Source organism: Mobula hypostoma, chromosome 9 (genome assembly GCF_963921235.1).
Source record: "Mobula hypostoma chromosome 9, sMobHyp1.1, whole genome shotgun sequence".
NCBI lineage: Eukaryota > Metazoa > Chordata > Chondrichthyes > Myliobatiformes > Myliobatidae > Mobula > Mobula hypostoma.
The window spans coordinates 125,804,393-125,824,205 of record NC_086105.1 but is presented as its reverse complement, the minus strand read 5'-3'; the positions used below and the strand labels follow the sequence as shown (position 1 = coordinate 125,824,205).

At 38.4% G+C, this 19,813-nt stretch overlaps 1 protein-coding gene across 2 annotated transcripts in view; it reads left to right on the top strand.

Moving 5' to 3' along the window:
* Nucleotides 1-19,361, top strand: part of abcc1 (ATP binding cassette subfamily C member 1 (ABCC1 blood group)) — a 120,744-nt gene extending 101,383 nt beyond the window's left edge. The window contains exons 26-31 of one of the 2 annotated variants that reach the window (XM_063059071.1): nucleotides 7,352-7,453; nucleotides 8,432-8,578; nucleotides 10,330-10,488; nucleotides 10,592-10,758; nucleotides 14,828-15,022; nucleotides 18,449-19,361. In XM_063059071.1, coding sequence (XP_062915141.1) covers nucleotides 7,352-7,453; nucleotides 8,432-8,578; nucleotides 10,330-10,488; nucleotides 10,592-10,758; nucleotides 14,828-15,022; nucleotides 18,449-18,557 — 879 coding nt within the window. In that variant the 3' untranslated portion in view covers nucleotides 18,558-19,361. The remainder of the gene's footprint in view (nucleotides 1-7,351; nucleotides 7,454-8,431; nucleotides 8,579-10,329; nucleotides 10,489-10,591; nucleotides 10,759-14,827; nucleotides 15,023-18,448) is intronic. The other variant, XM_063059070.1, reaches the window with a different exon arrangement.
* The last annotated feature ends 452 nt before the right edge of the window (nucleotides 19,362-19,813 follow it).

Below are 19,813 nucleotides of genomic sequence, written 5' to 3'. Positions count from 1 at the left end.
TATATTCCCTATTACACCAATATAACAGAGGGGTTATCTGTGAGGCATAAAAATAATTTCTCAGGCAAGGAAGAACCATACCTCCTCTTTCCTTCCCTAACTGTAAGGTGTTATATCGAATTCTCGGTTTCCTTACTTGCCAAATGAAGCGGGAAATCCATTTGTCCCATTCCCTAAATTGATTATCATCCACCTCCACTGGCAAAGTACGGAAAAGATATAATAACCGAGGAAGAATATTCATTTTTATAGTATTTATCCTTAAATTTAAACTTAAAAAGGGGATAAGATTCCATCTATGCATATCTGCTTTTATCTCTGAGATTAATGGCCCATAATTTACTTGTGACAGTGTTGAAAGATCCTTCGGCAGGGTTATTCCTAAATATTTTAATGATTTAGCTTCCCACTTAAGATCGTATGTATCCTGCAATTTTTTGGATGGTGTATAATTTAGGGACATAACCTGCGTTTTCTTTACATTTATTTTATAACCTGATATTTTCCCAAAGTCATCCAACAGTGTAAACAATCCTATAAATGATTTTTCTGGTTCACTCAGATCGACCAAAACATCATCTGCGAATAAGGCCACTTTCTGTTCAATCCCTGCCACCTTGATACCTTTTACGATTTCGCTCTGTCTTATTAGTTGGGCAAGTGGTTCAATATATAGCGCAAAAAGGAGAGGAGAAATTGGGCATCCCTGTCTAGTGCCTCTCTCTAAAATGAAGGAGTCAGAGAGGTCCCCATTTACCTTAATTCGGGCTGTAGGGCTATCATATAGAGTCTGAATTACTTTAATAAACCTTCCTTGAAAGCCGAATCTTCCTAACACTCTGTATAGGAATGCCCAACTAACCGAATCAAAAGCTTTCTCAGCGTCCAATCCTACTACCATTGTCTCTGTCTCGTTCTTATTAACCTGTTCTAATATGTGCAGAGTTCTCCTTGTGTTGACCTGTGTTTGTCTTTGTTGAATAAATCCAGTCTGGTCTAAATGGATTAGGCCAGGTAAAAGCTTTTCCAATCTGCGCGCTAATATAGATGTAAATAGTTTGTAATCTAAATTAAGAACACTAATTGGCCGATAATTGCCACATTCTAGTTTATCTTTACCCTCTTTAGGAATAACTGAAATAATCGCTTCTCTCCAGGAAGGTGGAGTTTCTCCTCTCTGCAAGATCCAGTTAAAGGTGTTAAGTAGTAATGGGGCTAACTGTGTCTTCAGGGACTTGTACCACTCTGAGGTAAACCCATCAGAACCCAGGGACTTACCAGCCTTTAACCTAGAGATGGCCACGTTCAGTTCTTTGACAGTTACTGGTTCTAATAAACTTTCATTTTGTAAATCTGTAAGTTTAGGTAGATCTAAAAAATTCAATACACTGTCTATATAGGGCTCATTGGGGGCCCGGGGTTGGGAGTACAGCTCTCGATAATATGTTTCAATACTCTCTTGAATTTTCCTTATTGTACTCTCCACAAGCTTTGTCTTTGGATTCTTTATTTTATGAATTGTATTGTCTGCTTGTTGTTTTCGTAATTTATATGCTAATAATCTAGCTGATTTACCTCCTACTTCATAATTCTTTTGTCTCAGGTAAAGAAAATTTCTTTGAGTTTCCAACGTATAAATATCATCAATTTCACTTTGCAATTTCCTAATTTCCTGTTTTCGATTTGAATTACTTTTGTTGCTATCTACAACTTGAAGTTGTTTTAATTTTCCTTGAAGGCCTGCTAATTTTTGTGCATTGATTTTTTTCATGTGAGTAGTAATGGAAATAATTTTCCCTCTCAGTACAGCTTTCAATGTATCCCATAAATATCACTGGTGATGTTTCTCCCGTGTCATTAAGGTCTAGATATTCTTTGATTTCTCCCCTTAATCTCTCCATTACTTTTGGGTTATTAAGTATATGTGAGTTTAGCCTCCATAGTGTTTTCCTCATTTTCCTTTCCAGGATTAGAGACATAGAGACTGGGCTATGATCCGACAGATCAATTGTTGCAATATTACAGTTTTTTATCCTGAGTCTATCTGTATTAAAGATAAAGAAATAGTCTATCCTTGAATAGGCTGAATGAGGGAAAGAGTAATATGTATAATCTTTACTAGTAGGGTGTAATTCCCTCCAGACATCTATAATTCCCAACTCCTCCATCAATGAATTCACTTTCCGAGTCAGAGGTTTATTCTGAGTAACTATTCTTGAAGAATCTAATATAGGATTTAATCTAATATTAAAATCCCCTCCACAAATTACTACCCCTCGAGAACTGACCATTAGGTCAAAAATGTGTCTATAAAATGACCATTCACTACCTGGAGGAGCATAAACATTCAGCAATGTTATTTCTGTACCTTCTATTCTTCCTGTGATTTTTACAAACCGTCCTTCTTTGTCTCTAGTCTCTGAAATATGTTCATAATTAAGAGTACTTGATATTAAAGTAGCTACCCCTCTTTTGTGACTCAATTTATATGATGAATAAAATACATGCTTAAAGCCCATTCTTTTTAATTTTCCATGTTCAGATTGGCTCATATGTGTTTCCTGGAGGAAAGCTATTTGTGCCCTCTCTTTTTTCAATTTAGACATAATCTTATTTCTTTTAATTGGATTCAAAACCCCATTAACATTATAGGAAATTATTTTTACCAATTCAGTTTGCATTTTTCTCTAGTAGAAAAAAAGCACTCTCCTCTTCTAACCAAACAGTAAGCAATCCCTTCTCAACAGTAAACCAAGACATATAACCACACCCTAGACATTTCTGAACGTATAACATTTGAAAATTTTTCCCGACTTCCCACAGTGAGGCCTGAGCACCGACCCGCCTCAGTTCAGAGGGATAACCTCTATCTTCACCCTGTGTTAGAGGGCCCTCAGCAGTTTGAATAATCATAGAGAATTTTCTCCTATTTATGTCTCGACCATATTGCTATCATTCAAGTTATTCCGCCTAGTTTATTTTCAGTTACCAGTTTTCATTTTACTTTTAAGTCCGATTTACTCTTTTCAGTCATTTCTCTTAATTAATCTGTATTGTCTGTACATTCGCGTCTGAATATTTGCAGCTTTTCCTTGTAGTTTGACACTCTGGTTCGAGTGGAGCGTCCTCGCCCCACTAACTGCCACGACTTCTGCCGAATCCTCTCCAGTAGCGACTCCGGTTGGGTGATAACTTTAATAGGTAGTCCCCGGTCCGCCAGGTCCGATGTTGCCTTCTCCACCGTAGCGTAAGTTTTTGTCCCTTCGTCGTAAAAGACTCTCAGCCGAGCTGGATACAGGGTCTGGAATCTGATGTTGTTTTCCTTCAGGACTCTCCGTGTTTCCGTATATTCCTTCCGTCTGGCAAGAATCCCCGGTGCGTAGTCGTGGTCTAAACTGATTTTGCAGTTGTTCCACATGAAACCTTTCTTTTGCCATGCTCTTTTAAGCACCTCTTCCTTCGTTCTGTAACTGAGAAATCTGATCAGAATCGATCTGGGCTGGGCGCCTGCCAGGGGCTGTGGTGCAAACGCGCGGTGAGCCCTTTCTATCTGTAGGTCTTTTGCGGCCGGCATATCAAGGTTCTCTCTAAGCAGCTTCTCCACGGAGGGAATCATCAATCTGGGTTTACCTTCGGTTCCTTCGGGAACTCCGTAGATCCTCACATTTTCCCTTCTCGAGCGGCCTTCTTGATCTATTAGTTTCCACTGGAGTTGGTCTTGTAGCTTCAGCATTTCTGCTATCACTTCCTCGGCGTTTTGTAGCTTCTCTTCAATTCCAACAATCCTCGCTTCGGCTTCATCTATCCGCGAGTTAGTTTTTACTATTTCTCCTTTAATATCTTCCAGCTGTTTGCTGTTATCTTGTAGGAACTCGTGAATCTCTCCGAGAATCAAAGACAGAGTCACCGATTCCCCCTCATTATCTCCGTCCTGGCTTGCCGTGGGAGAGCTAGGCCCGTCGCCTTGCTGCATCTCTTTATGTTTATCAGCCTTCGAAGCGGACTTTTTATTCTTGTTCTTAGGCATCATCCTTGCCCCTTTTATTAATATAGTTATGCAATATTAAGTATTTGTCTAAATTCGATTTTGGGGCAGTTTACCTTTTTTGTCGAGAGACCTTTTCCTTACGCCGCCATTCCCTTGATGACCCGGAAGTCCTCGATTTTTATACTTTTCATCAGTTCTGGGTACTGTTGTGATTCTACGTTCACTGTCCGTTTATAATTGACATTGGCAAGTGCCTGTCTAACTTGGAGGGGAGGTTGTTGATAGAATGTAACCTTGGCAGGTTCATGCTGGGTAATACAGCTCATACATAGCCTCTATCAGTGATTTGGCTGAGGAGACTAAATGTCATATTTCCATATTTGTTGATGACACAGAACTAAGTGGGAATGTGATGAGATTGGAAAGGGGCTTCAACAGGCAAGCTAGGTGGCAGTGTAACATACTGAGTATTATGAAGAAATACAAGGTTATCCACTTTGGTAGGGAGTATGTGCCTGTTCAAGTTACTGATAGCTGGTATGCAGGTTTGGCTGATTGCTGAGAAATCATGTTGGCTCATGATGAGAGCGTTTGAGTACAAAACTGCCAAAATATCTCCTTGGAGTATTGTGTACAAATTTGGTTTCCTGTACTAAAAATAAAATATATTGCTATGAAACAAACAATTGATGAATTAAATTGATGTGGCCTGGTTGATTCCCTGATTGTAATGTTATAGAGCATAGAAACAGGCCCTTTGGCCCATCTCATCCATGCTGACTGTATTGCCCACCAGACTAATCCCATTTACTCACACTTGGACAATAACCTTCTAAAATTCTCCTTCCCCTGTACTTGCTCTTGAATGTCGATGTGGAATTTCTTGCATGATGAACTTTGAATGCTGTTGTTCAGTTAATACTACTTAACTACTGTTTCTAACAGTTCATTCCAAATACACACCACCTTTTGTGTGAAGAAGCTGCCCCTGATGTTCTTTAAATCTCTCACCTTTGCCCTCTTGATTTTAGCACACCCCTCCGTGGGGGAGAAAACTGTGCTTTCACCCTGCCTGTGCTGCTCATGGTCTTGTAAACCTCTATCAGGTCACCCCTCAGTCGTCTTCGTTCCAGGGAATGAAGTTCTAGTCTGTGCAACTTCTTGTTACAAAAACCTCCAGGTCCAGGCAACACTCTGGTAAATCTTTGCTACATTTTTTATAGTTTAATAACATATTTCCTCTCGTAGGTTCACCAAAACTGTACACAATACTCTACAAGTGTGGCCTGAGAGACGTTTTACATAACTGCATCACAAATTCTCAATGCGAATGCTCATTGCTGTACTGAAAGTCTGTGGTACCACTTTCTTTACCACCCTGTCTACCTTCGTTGCTGCTTTCAGTGCTCTACGCACTTGCACTCCCAGGAACCTCAGAATCACAATCAGGTTTAATGTCACTGACGTGTCATGAAATTTGTTTTCCAGCAGCAGTACATTGCAGTACATAATAAAAACAAATTACAATAAGAACTACTTATTTTAAAATGTCAGGTTGTACAGGCTGTTCAAAAGCTCAACTCCGAAAGGGAAGTTACATTGCAGTGATCGTTTCTGAGGAAAAAGTGTGATTAATAAAGTAGTTAATAGTTTTGTTTGCTAGCAGCAAGTCGTTGCTGTGCTTCACCAGCGCCATCTGAAACCAATATCTTGCCTTTCATTCATAAAGCACCAACCATCGCGTTGCTCTGATGTTATCACAGGTCTTTCAACAATTTCAATGCCCCCAAACCATCCCCACCTGAACTTAGGATCCCCAATGCCCATTGCCTGATTGCTGCAATGGAGATCTTCTGACTTGGGGATAAATGTTAATGTACTACTAACTGTGACAGCTGATGCATCTGAGTTTCCGGAACTTTTGTGTACAGTGTAACAAATCAGAAACAAACTAATAATGAAATGTAGCATAGGAAAATCATGCCACCCAACACCAACTGAACCAATTACATTAAAGGTATTTGCAAATCTTTCTGTATACATTAAAAATTGATGGGACTTTTTGTGATATATTGATTAAATGCCAAATAACTTTGCTCTTTTAATTAAACATTGATATAAAGTGATGTCGGTATTTCTAATATTTTGCAATTCGTGTGCAAATAAAATCATAGATGAAGAAAATATCAAAAATCACTGAAGTATGTACTGTAATAATGCAAGATGTACTTCATTACAGAGCTCATGCAATGATATAACACAGACGGGTACAATGTATAAGAATTTCTTTCCTTTTCCCTTTGCTCCCTCTGTTCCATAACACTCGCCAGGGCCCTACCGTTCACTGTACAAGTCCTATCCTGATTTTATCTCCTAAAGTGCAATAGCTAACATTTACTTGGATTGAAAGCCATTTGCAAGGTCCTCAACCCATATACCTCTTGTAATTTTCATTACCTTTTACACTATCCACAATGATCACTACCTATTTTAGTATCATCTGCAAACTTATTAACCATGCTTTGATACATTCACATCAAGGCAGTTGAAGAAAGGGGTTGGGTCATTAAGGACTAAAATGAGATGAAATTTACTCATTCAGAACAAGAGGGTCTTCAGATTTCCCTCTGAGAGAGCTGTGGGGGCTTGGTCAAGGTTGTTTTTGAAATAGAAATTGATAGACTAGGATTTTAAAGGAAATGAAGAATATGATCAATGAGTAAGAAAGTTTTATTGAGGCAGAAATCAGTCATGATCTCATTGAATAGTGGAGCAGGCTCAAGGGGCACATGCGATCCTCTTGCTTTTTGTTTCTTGTGTAAGTCGTAGTATGTCCTTGATGATCCTGCCTTTGGATGGTGTTGAGCTTTTGGATTGCTGTTTAAGGTCTCTTAAAATGAATGAAGGACTATTTCATTAGACTTTTGATTTGAACCTTTTAAAGAATGCAAAAGCTGATGTTCAATAGATGAGATACTCATTGCAAAATCATGTAATGTTAAGCATGGCTTGTTTTTTTTCTAAAGGATCAGGAGTTCCTAATATGAAAATATAAAATAATTATTTCTTGTACTTAAGCAAACAGGAAGATTAAAAAAAAAATAGACTCCACAAAATTTGTTTTTATTTTTGTTGCTTAACTGTAATCTGCAATATTTTTGTCAGTAATTTAGTTTTATTGAGGGCTAGGTATTTGGAAATTCTTGTAATTGTTTAATATTGGCACTTGGGATTCATATTCTGTTTGATTTAAGCACAGGTTTAAAGTAAAAAGTCCTATCCAGTCTATAATGCTTATATTTAATAACATTCATTATATTAACTAATTGATTTTATTTATAAATCGGTTTTGTTATCATTTAGATAACAACAACATTAAACTGGCTGGTACGCATGTCTTCAGAAGTAGAAACTAATATTGTTGCAGTGGAAAGAGTGCAGCAGTATTTTGATACTCCAAAAGAGGTAAGACTAAATTTGAATGAAAAGAAATAAAGGTGTGTTCTCACTGAATCAAGGGGGAGTATAGCATGTTTGAGTTTAGTCTTATGTCCATTTACAAAATATAGGTTTGTAAGCTTTGGAAAAGAGTCTTAATATATGCATTGATCCACAACTCTAGAAAATGAATTGCCATAAAAGGTAATGAAAGAGTTAACATATGAGGATGCTTCTGGGCCTCCAATTGCTGGAGTTTAAAAAAATGGGGGGGGGGTGGAAAAATCTTACTAAAATCTATCAAATATTGATTGGTTAAGATAGAATGGACGTGGAGTGTATTCTCCCTACAGTGGGGGAGTCTAGGACCAGATGGTGTAGCCTCAGAATAGAAAGATGTCTCTTTAGAACAGAAATGACAATGAATTTCTTCAGCCAGAGGGTGCTGAATCTGTGGAATTTGTTCCCACAGATGACTGTAGAGACCAAGTCATGGATCGATTTAAAGCAGAGTTGATAGTTTCTTGATTAGTAAGGCATCAGAGGTTAAGGGGAGAAGGCAAGAGAATGGGATTGAGAGGAATAATAAATATGTCATGAATATGGACCACTTCCCATATCTTGGGAGCCATCTCCTGGTGAAAGTAGATATCAATAATGACTTCAACCACTGTCTTCTTTGCCAGTGTAGTCAATCAAAGAGCAGATTCAAAATCAAGATCTCGGAATTAGTACATGGCACGGCCCTCCTATATGCCTCTGGAAATTGGACCATCTACAGCATTCTCCCATCTTGCCTGCTACTGAAATTTAATGTTTTCTCTTTTTTTCCAGTTCTAATGGTGTTCAAGATGTAAAAGGTTCACTGTTTTTTCCATTCACGGTCATTGCTAGCTTTTTCTATTTTATCCCACAAAGGGAGATTCTTCAAATATAATGTTTTGCTTATGAATATCTGGCAGCATTTGTTAAGACAAATATTACAGATTTTTTCCTTCTATTTAGGCACATTGGGTTATAAAAGAAAGTCAACCACCTCAAACATGGCCTTGGGAAGGAAAGGTAGAATTTATAAATTATGGATTACGGTATAGGACAGATCTTGACTTGGCTTTGAAGGATATTACTCTATCTATAAATGGAGGTGAAAAGGTTAGTGGGAAAAATGATCTGATGACCAATAGAACTGAGTAATGGTAATATTTAGCTGAGTTGGTGTTTGTGCTAAACTTGCTATTGATTGTAAATGTCATTCTTTATAGCTGTACTCTTTACTGACTATAATCAGCAGCTAAGCTTTTATTTTCATATGCAAATACTTGTAAGACCATTTAAAATTATATTTTTGTCAAATGCTGTTTTTCCCCTAAATGTGAGGATTGATCTGATTTTGGGTTTCACTGATTTAAGTTTGGTAAGTCTTGTCTAGGCAAATTGATGAGCACTGAATGCACATTAGTGATGTTTGTGTATATTTTATATTCAATGATACTTTAATGTGCATGTTGACTTCACAGTTACACACTTAATACTATCAAAAAAATTAATGGGAATTTTGCTGTTCCAATTGAACTTTCTGGGGAATTTAGTTGTGAGATATAGGAGTAGAATTAGGCCATTTAGCCCATCAAGCCTGCTCCAATATTTTATCATGACGGATCTATTTTTCCTCTCAGCTCCCATCTCGTGCTTTCCTCCACTCCCCCCCACCATTCTCTTCATGCTTTGACCAATCAAGAATCTATCAACCTTTGCCTTAAATATGCATAGAACTTGGCCTTCACAGCTACCTATAGCAAAGAATTCCACAGGTTCACCACTCTCTGGCTAAAGAAATTCCTCCTCATCTCTGTTCTCAAACGATGCCCCTCTATTCTGAGGCTGTTCTCCGGTCTTAGACTCTCCCATCATAGGAAGCATCCTCTCCACATCCACTTGATACTTTCACCTTTCAATGGGTTTCAATTAGGTCACCCCTTATTCTTCTGAATTCCAGTGAATACGGGCCCAGAGCTATCAAACACTTTTCATATGACAAACCATTCAGTCCTGGAATCATTTTTGAGAACCTCCTTTGAAGCCTCTCTAGTTTCAGCAAATCCTTTCGAAGATAAGGGGCCCAAAACTGCTCACAATACTCCAAGTGAGACCTCACCAGTGCTTTATAAAGTCTCAACATCTTTTTTATGTTTTAGTCCTCTTGAAGTGAATGCTAATGTCTCAATTGCCCTCATCACCACAGATTAAACCTGCAAACTAACCTTTAGGGAGTCTTGCACAAGGACACCCAAGTCCTTATTAGAAAATAATCAGCCCTTTCAATTCTTCTACCAAAGTGCGGGATGGAATTGTCTCAGCTACTCTTTGTTTGGGACATGACTCCCTTCTATTTTTGGATATATGTATCATCCACACCAGTACCACCTCTCCAAAAGGACCACAACTGTGTCGTGGTTTGGATGCTTGAGAATCTGCTGAGTCATAGTATGGAACATGACATTGTATGACAACTTGGTTCACACATTTGCGCTAACAGAAGCTGAAGACTGGCCAGTATTTTCTTTTCCCCAAGCAACAAATTTTACCCTTTTGCTGACTCTTGTACATTTAAAGCTATCTGAATATTGGTGAAGTAATTCTATGAAAATCTTAAAAAAATATTCATTTTTGTGACAAAAGACTTAACATTTAACTTATGAGTAAGGCCACAATATGTAATCTGAATGTGACTGTTCTCTTTTTAAGCTGCTAGTTTTTTTTGATTTATGAGTCTACTACCTAAAATAAAGGAATGGTTTTGCAGTTTCAGTATGTTACTCCTGACATCTAAATCTTATTTGTTTTTCTTTTGTTATCTTCACAACCAGATGAACTATTGACTATGCTGTTACTTTTTCTCATAGATTGGTATAGTGGGAAGAACAGGAGCTGGGAAATCATCTTTTGCACTTGGCCTATTTCGAATAATTGAACCGGCTCAAGGAAATATATACATTGATGGAATTGACATTACAAAAATAGGCCTACATGATCTCAGGCTTCAGATTACAATAATACCTCAGGTAAGCAATTGAACACTTTGGAGTTAATGTTTTAAACCTGATATTGATAATGTTATTCTATAAATCTCTTAATAATGAAGTGTTATATGTAATTCATTGATAGGACCCAATTTTGTTTTCGGGTTCACTTCGAATGAATTTGGATCCCTTTGATAAGTACTCTGACGCAGAAGTATGGAGAGCTCTGGAACTGGCTCACCTGAATGCATTCGTGTCTGGTCTTTCAAACAAATTGAATCATGAATGCTCCGAAGGAGGGGAGAATCTGAGGTAAATAGAGATGTCTGCGATGGTGATAAAGTACAAAAATGTGCTCAAATCAAGATTAATAATCAGTGAATAAATTGTTTTGCTAATTTAGCTTTTGCAGTTTTTTTTAAACAAAAAACAACCAAAGAATGGGTGACAGTGGCAGGAGGCAGTTGTGCAGACTTCTGCTGAGAACTTGACTTACAGCTGGTCAGAGAGGCAGGATCTGCCAAAATGTAACTCCATTCCTTGGATGGCTGCGACCCTTCCCTAGGCATAACAGCTCTCAATTAAATTGAATCTACGTAAATGTCCCAACCTTGAGGAATACTTGGACACAATTTATATAAAAATAATTGATGTGTTTGAAATAATTTAATAAAACTAAAGATGATTGCATAGCTTTAAATCAATTGAAATTGTAAGAAAGGAAATTGTATTTTGTTTTTCTTGGCTGTTACTTTCAATTTGCATCAAAGGATCTGCTGGAGTTTAATTAACTGGTGTAGCCTCAGAGGGCAGACTTCCCAGTCTGAATGCTGGGAAATCTGATTAAGTCTACACATCCATGTCAGATGTTCTGATAGAAGTGCAGTGATGCAGCACAGATTTCCTGTGAGCAAATTTAATGGAGTGGGCTTGATTCCAACCTCCACAGGGAGTCATGCACTTTCACGCAGTCAGGTAGATTAATACTGGCACATTCTAGGGGATCTGCAAAATTTGAGCCTTCCGAATTCCCGAAGTTTCCTAAATTTTGTTTCTTTTAAAATTCCATCTGCTGTGCTCAGAATTTGATTGTAAAGGAGTGATGCATATTATGAAGTTATTTCTAGTTATGACTTGCAATCTTAGTAATTGGCAATTAGTAGACAGCAAGTCTCAAAATGTACTATTAGAATTGCACCATTGTGTTTCATTATCCATGATGGTGTTCTTAAGTGGCCCCCTCTGGATTTCATGTTTTATTTATTAAACTTACTGCAAGTTGTACATAAGTTTACGAAACAGCAAAGTGAGAATAGTTAGCTGTTTGATTACTTCCTTGTGCAAGTTTAGGATGAGTTTGGAACTCTCCTGCAATTTGCTTTGCCATGGTCCTTAAAGAGCAAGTAGCAGGAAATTTGAGGGAAAAGCTACTAAAATTGATCTTGATAGTAAAAGAACCACAGGAATGTTGATTTATTAATGATTAGGTTTTGAACAATGTTTTTATTCTAAGCTAAGCTGATTTCTATGACACCCACCTGAAGGAGAATGTTGAGATTAAAGCAGCTTTGTTTCTCGTGTTTCAATGTATACAAGGATCTTTTGTTTTATTATTGCCTCGCTTTAAGAGTCAAAGAAAACTGGACAAATTCATATTACTATGTTGAAAGAAAGTGATAGGTTAATGGTGCATTCTTGACTTTTTCTTTAAAAAAGGGATCACATTGAAATGCTTAGAAATCTTCTGGGCATGACCGATAAATACAGGGATAATATATCCCCTGGCTGGTTGCCTAGAACAAAGGTCATAGTCTCAAAATAGGTGCTGGTGATTCAAGAGAGATGGCAAATTCTTTCAACCAGAGGAAATAACTATCCAAGAGGGTTGTGGTCATTTAGTTTGTGAATTTATTCAACACAAATCGTACTGCCATATTCCAGACATCCCACCCTGCAAAAACTCATTTCAGGGAGGTAGCACCATCAATTTGTGGCAGACTTCCGGGAGAGGTGGGATGTCTGCAATAGAGTAGCTCCTTAGCAGCTGGCCAGCTAGTTTAAATAATGTTAGTTATGCTAATGAACGAATGACACCTGTTAAACTCACCTCAACATGTCTTTTACAGTCTTAACCCACCATGGGCAATAGAAAAGTCACTGTTGCGAACAGCGCAGCGAGCAACACTGTCATTATTTTGACCCCTATTAGGCAGGGGTACACTTTAGTGTAGTCTGGGGTGATGTATGTTTTATATTTTTTTTGGAATACTCTGCCAGGGCGCGCTCTCTCTCTCTCATGGTCGCTCGCGCTCTCTCAAGCGCTCTGGCTTACTTCCGCTCTCGCTGTCTCTCGTTGCTTGCTCACTCGCTCTCTCTCTCGCTTTCGCTCTCTCGCTTGCTTTCTCTCGCTCATGCGCTGTTGCTCGCTCTCGCTTGCTTTCGCTCTCACGCGCTCTCTCTTGCTTTCTCTCGCGCTCTCTCTTGCTTTCTCTCACTTGCTCTCAAAAAAATTGATTTCCATGATATTGTATATAATTTGCGGGCATCAGGGAGCCACTATTAATATGCAGGAGCCTCCCAGAACTTCCGGGAGAGGTGGGATGTCTGATATTCTACTCCAGCAATTTCTAATGTTTTTTTGGTTGGAATGTACTGAATCTTCACCACCGGTTCCTTTGAGAACTACCACTGGCTGCAATGCATATATTGGGATGTGATGGATTACCACACTTGTGCAGTGCAGCAAGGATCTACGAAATGTGTTCAAGGCCCAGCATGACTACATCTGAACTTTACTGTAGCTTTGGGCCCACATAAATAACAGTTACATTTTTCTTGAATATTTTCCTTATCAACTGAATAAGCCTGTACTTACAGACCTATCCCAGCTGCCCTTCTTAAATAAAGGGACCATATTACTTGTCCCCAGTCTTCTAATATCTCACTTGTGGCTAATGAAGATGCAGATATCTCTGTCAGAGTCCTTGTTATCCCTTTTCTTGCTTCCTGTAGCAACCTGGGAAAGATTTCTTCTGAACCAGTGGATGTATCAACCCTAGCGTGTTTCATGACATCTAATGCCTCCACTTTCTTACTATTGACATTATGCAGACCATCAATGTACTCCTTCCTGAACTACTATCTTGATGATTACAGATGAGAGATGTTCATTTAAAATTTTAAAATACGCCCAGCTCCACTTATAGATTACTACATTGGTCTCTAGGAAACCCACTGTTTCCCTGGATATCCCACTTGCTTCTGATATACTCATAGAATGCCTTAGGTTTGCCAAGGGTATTTCATGGTCCCATTTATCCTTCTAATTTCTTTAAGTTCTATCCCATGCACTCTGTTCACTGCTAAGTTCCTCAAAAGACATGCTGAGTTGAAGGACTGCATGTATGTCATATACTTCTGTTTTCCCCCTTTCTATATCCTTTTTCTTTCAAGATTGACCTAATCTTGACATTTTTGCCTTTCACCCTTACTAGAACATGCAAATTGTCCTACACATGAGAATCTTTTAAAAATAAATCATTTAACACACAAACATCTGCAAGCAATCTATTTTTCCCAGGTTCTCTCTTTTAAAATCAGCCTCCCTCCGCAACCACCCTCAACCCCCTTCCCCATAACTATCTTGAAACTTACAGAATTGAGGTTATTGTTTCCCCCAACTCTTCCATCACATTGCCAGTTTGAATTACTCTGATGATAATTGCTGCCTCACATTCAATAGGACTATCTATATATTATCTCATTATAATTTGAATTTAGTAGTTTAATTTTTTTAATATATTTTTAAACCGTGTCCAAAGATTTCTGTTCATCAGAAACAGCTGGGTGTGGTGAGGTGGTTTGACAGTATGATTGGTCAGAAGATCATAGGACAGATTGTTTGCTAATGGTGTTTGGTTTAATGTACTGGATAACCACAAAAGGATCCGATCAAACATATTTAATTCTAAAACTGATCAGTTCTAACTTTGTACTGCAGCTGTTGTCCTGATTTTTATGATGGAGGTGGGTTAAGCAGTGGAAATTCACCTTTGAGTGATTGTGCCTTTAATAATGTAAGCAGACAAAACTCACTTAAGTTAAACAAGTACTCATAGTTATAAACACAAGAGGTTCTGTGCGGATGCTGGAAATCCAGAACAACACACACAAAGTGATGGGAGAACTCAGCAGATCAGGAGGGTGAGTAATTTTGGCCCGAAACATTGACTGTTTATTAATTTCCATAGATGCTGCCTGACCTGCTGAGTTCCTCCAGTATTTTGTGCATGTTATATGTTCTATGACTATTTATTTTTGAGGGATTCCAAAGAAGAAAAACTGAAGGTAAAAAAATCTAAATTTTTTTTTGTGATTTCAGTGTTGGACAGCGACAACTGATTTGTTTAGCACGAGCACTTCTTCGGAAATCCAAAGTATTAGTTCTCGATGAAGCCACAGCTGCTGTAGATCTAGAAACAGACAAACTCATCCAGTCAACGATAAGAAACCAGTTTGATGAATGCACTGTACTCACCATAGCACATCGTCTCAACACCATTATGGATTATACACGGTAATTGAGCATCAATCCTGCAGCAATTTTTGTGTTGGGTAATTGCACACGGTAGTGGAACATATCCACGTTCTCCAATTTGTCTAATTTTATGGCACAAGTGAAGTCATTTTGTCTGTGTGATGAACTGTCATGTTTTCTCAAGCAACTCGTATCACCTGCACTTTGCTGCGTATTTGAATAAAGGTGCTGCTTTCTATTGGCTTTCTATTAGCTGAAAATAATATTACAGTTGAAATCTCTAGGCAAATAGTGGGTTCCGAGCAGACAATTCCAGTTGTTAGGTTTGTAAATTAATCGGCGTAAATCATACCAGTTGCTTTTTAAGAAAAATACTTCAGAGATAAAGATTTCAAGTTATTAAATAGTGGCAATAGTAGAAACCTGAACTGTTGTAAAAACAAACTGTTGGGCTAATTTTGGAATTGAGTAACTTAAAATTTAGAAATATGTTCATTCACGCCATCATTTTCCTCACTAAGTAGTTCCAGTCTCTGCTGAGAAGAGTGCAGAACCTAGTATGTGTACAGAACCTGGTTTGTGCTTCCTCTGAGGGTAGAATATGGAAAATTTAAAAGACAACACTGGTGCATCTCAGGGGTGTGTGCTTAGCCCACTGCTCTATTCTCTGTATACACATGACTGTGTGGCTAGGCATAGCTCAAATTTGCTGACGATACAGCCATTGTTGGTAGAATCTCAGGTAGTGATGAGAGGGCGTACAGGAGTGATATTTGCCAACTAGTGGAATGGTGCTGCAGCAACAGCCTGGCACTCAACATCAGTAAGACAAAAGAGCTGATTGTGGACGTCAGGAAGGGTAAGACGACCAATCCTCATAGTGGGATCAAGAGTGGAGAGAGAGTGAGCAGCTTCAAGTTTCTGGGTGTCAAGATCTCTGAGGATCTAACCTGGTCCCAATACATTGATGTAGTCATAAAGGAGGCAAGACAGCAGTTCTACTTTATTAGGAGTTTGAAGTGATTTGGCATGTCAACAAATATGCTCAAAAACTTCTATAGTTGTACTGTGGAGAGCATTCTGACAGGCTGCATCACTGTCTGGTCTGGAGGGGCTACTGTACAGGATCGAAAGAAGCTGCAGAAGGTTGTAAATCTAGTCAGCTCCATCTTGGGGATAGCCTACAAAGTACCCAGCACATCGTTAGGGAGTGGTGTCTCGGAAAGACAGCGTCCATTATTAAAGATCTCCAGCATGCCCTTTTCTCACTGTTACCATCAGGTAGGACATACAGAAGCCTGAAGGCACACACTCAGTGTTTCAGGAACATTGACTGATCGTTTCCACGGATGCTGCCCGACCTGCTGAGTTCCTCCAGCATGTTGTGAGTGTTGCTTTGACCTCAGCATCTGCGGAGTATTTTATATTTCTTCCCATCTGCCATCCAATTCCTGAATGGACTTTGAAACTTTGGACACTCCCTCACTTTTTTAATATACAGTATTTCTGTTTTTGCACATTTTTAAATAATCTATTCAATATATGTAATTTACTTGTTTATTTATTATGATGTTTTATTTTATTATTTTTTCCTCTCTGCTAGATTATATATTGCATTGAACTGCTGCTGCTAAGTTAACAAATTTCACGTCACATGCCAGTGATAATAAACCTGATTCTGATTCTGACAATAGTCCAGTGATTGTCTAAAAAGCCATCAAGTACAAATAATTAAACTATATGTTAACTCTTTACAGCAACTAGGAAAAGAGAAGAAAGTCCTAGTTTTAAAGTAGTTCATTTTGAGTTATTAAACAAGATGTAAAATTACTATGCTTCTTTATTTCACTTTTGGGATTTGAGTATGTTTGTGACGTGCACGCATGTTACTTAAATTGAAAGTCAGAATCCACAGCTAGTTTGTGTAGCTTTTTTGTTGTAAACCAAATAGTTAAAGTAATGGTAATTGGTATAAATAATGCAGCAAATTTGTTATCCTGGCCTCTATCTTTGTAGTTGGGTCAAGACCAGACCAGATGGATTGGTTTTAATTTTACCAATGAGAGATAAAATTATAGGCAATGCCAACATCTGGTAAAGCCATTGCAATGAATTTGAAGAATTAGTGCTTTGCCCAATTACAGTATGTCTGAGCTGAGACAGAAGACCAAAGTGAATCTGCTGAAGCAAACTACAATGATGCCATTGAATGTTGCAAGCTAGGAGCAACTGTCTACACCAAAAAAAGTTAATAAAATCTATATTTTGTGTTGTGGTTAATATTTCAAAATCAGTAATGCTCACTGTTGAGCATTCAAAACTTCTGAAAACCCATTAGAAAGAATATGGTGGTAAGGATCTTCTGGACAGTGATGCCAAATAAATTTGGACCATTCATTAAGAGAAGGATGGGAGAGCTTCCACAGTTGGCTATGCAACACCCCCTACCTGGCCACGCTTGTCAAAGTATTACAACAGTCGATGGTTCAGAATGTTTGACATACAATACTGTCTTTTTTATATGTAGTGATTGTATGTATTGCACTGTACTGCTGCCACAAAAAACCTAACTTTCATAACATTCGTAAGTGATAAACCTAATTCTGTTATGGGTGTCTGTTGTGGACTGAGAATAGGAAGGCGGCAGGGAGAGCGCAATCGTGGTTGGGTAAAGGGAAAGAGGGGGGAGGAAGCGGCAAGCACCAGAGAGACATTCTGTAATGATCAATAAGCCAATTGTTAAGAATCAAATGACCTTGTCTGCTGTCTCAGGGCTGGGTCTGTCTACACCCATGCCAGCTCTGCTCCACATTAACACAGTACTGTGCAAAAGCCTTGGGCACCCTAACTACATATATGTGCCTAAGATTGTTGCACAGTGCTGAATTTTAAGAGGAAAAAAGCTTTAAAAATGTTGAAGGAGTCCTGATGAAGGCTCTCAGCCTGAAACGTAGACTATTTTCAATAGATGCTGCTTGACCTGCTGAGTTCCTCCAGCATTTTGTGTCTGTTGCTTAAAAATGTTAAAAGTGCTTTCAGACAATTAAACACGTTCTTGAATATTTTGGGCTGAATCTTGCTTGACCCAGCCCACATCTCCTGTCCCTCCCTATCAGTGGACTAATTGCACCTTTTGAGCACAATTCAGTTCAGTGGTGAATCCCTGACTTTAGTGATTTCTGCATTGGAATGGATAGCAGTCCCAAAGTTGCAGAAATTAGGCATATTTCCCACAAAATTTCAGGCCCATGTGATTTGTTTAGTAATATTAGTAATAAAAACACTTTTGTTTCATTTTCCTTGTGACAGCGTCATAAGTATGGATGCACGTTTTCTGAGGTCCAATATGTAAATGTTAACAATTGTTCATAATAGCTAACTGTAAATTGGAAAATAGGTGATAGTCCCAAGGTCACGAATGTTTTTTTGAGGTTTCTAACATAACATTACCTTTTATTCTTGCAGGGTTCTGGTTCTGGACAAGGGTCAGGTTGTAGAGTTTGATACCATACCTAATCTCATACTCAGAAAAGGAACCTTCTACAAAATGGCAATGGACTCTGGTCTTTTGTAGCGTCATTGTTTTTTTTTTGTTTTCATCCAAATTGGATATGTTACACAAAATGTTAAATATATAAAACCTTGAAGTTGGCACCTGCTATATGTTTATAAAAAAATTTGTATAAAACGAGTATTTTCATATACTTTATAGGTTTGAAAATTTTTTGTTTAAGATAAATTGTTGCTTTATTTAAGTATTTATATGTAGTACCTATAAATGAGAACCTGAATAATGGGTTCAAGGCATCAAAATGGGTAGTGCATTATGGTACTGCATTTATTTTTGACAATGGTGTACAATGTTATAAATCATGATGGATGAACAAATAATAAAGTTTGTAGTAGCTGGCTTTGAATCTGCTTTCTTTATATATTTGCAAGTAGGTCAGCTGGACCTAAGGCAGAGGTTACCTACCAAAATCTTTCAGCAACTTACCTGTGGCAGTAAGCGACTGTATATTTTGTGCAAATTCACTTGCAAAATACATCTGTCACATGGATCAGCGAATCATGGAACTGTGCAGCACAAAGGGAGAACCCTGTGGCCCACTTCGTTAATGCTCATCTGATTCCAACCTTACTTTGCCCACTTTGGGCCCTTATACCTTTGCCCCTTTACTATAGGAGTACTGGTACATTTAATAGTACCTGTTTCTGTCACTTCCTCTGAAAGCTTATTCCAGCCTCTGTGGGAAAAATTTGCACCATCAGATCTTCTCCCCTGTCATCTTAAACCTATTCCCTGAGGGAAAGATTCTGTGTATCCTATCTATGCTTCTCATAATTTTCTAAACCTCTAAGGTCACTCTTGCAAAAAAAATTGCCAGATAATATTTCACCAGTGAAATGCAATGTAATTCATTTGGGTAAGCTTAATTAGACCAAAGGGTAGATCATCAGATCGTGCTTAGTATTAATTTGACTGTTGCTTGATCACTATTCTGGTACTTTACTGAGATAGAGTGTGGAATAGGCCTTTCCGGCCCTTCAAGCTGCGCTGCCCAGCAAATCCCCAATTTAATTCTAGCCTAATCATTGGTTATAATGACCAATTAACCTAACAACCAGTTTGTCTTTGGACTGTGGGAGGAAATCGGGGCATCTGGAGGAAACCTGAGCGGTCAAGGGGAGAATGTACAAGCTCCTTTCAGGACAGCAGCAGGAGATGTACCCGGGTTGCTGGTACTGTAAAGCGTTGTACTGACCACTACACCACTGTGCTGCCCTGTTGTTGGGTGGACTCCTTGAGTAAGTAGGAAGGATCTGTTT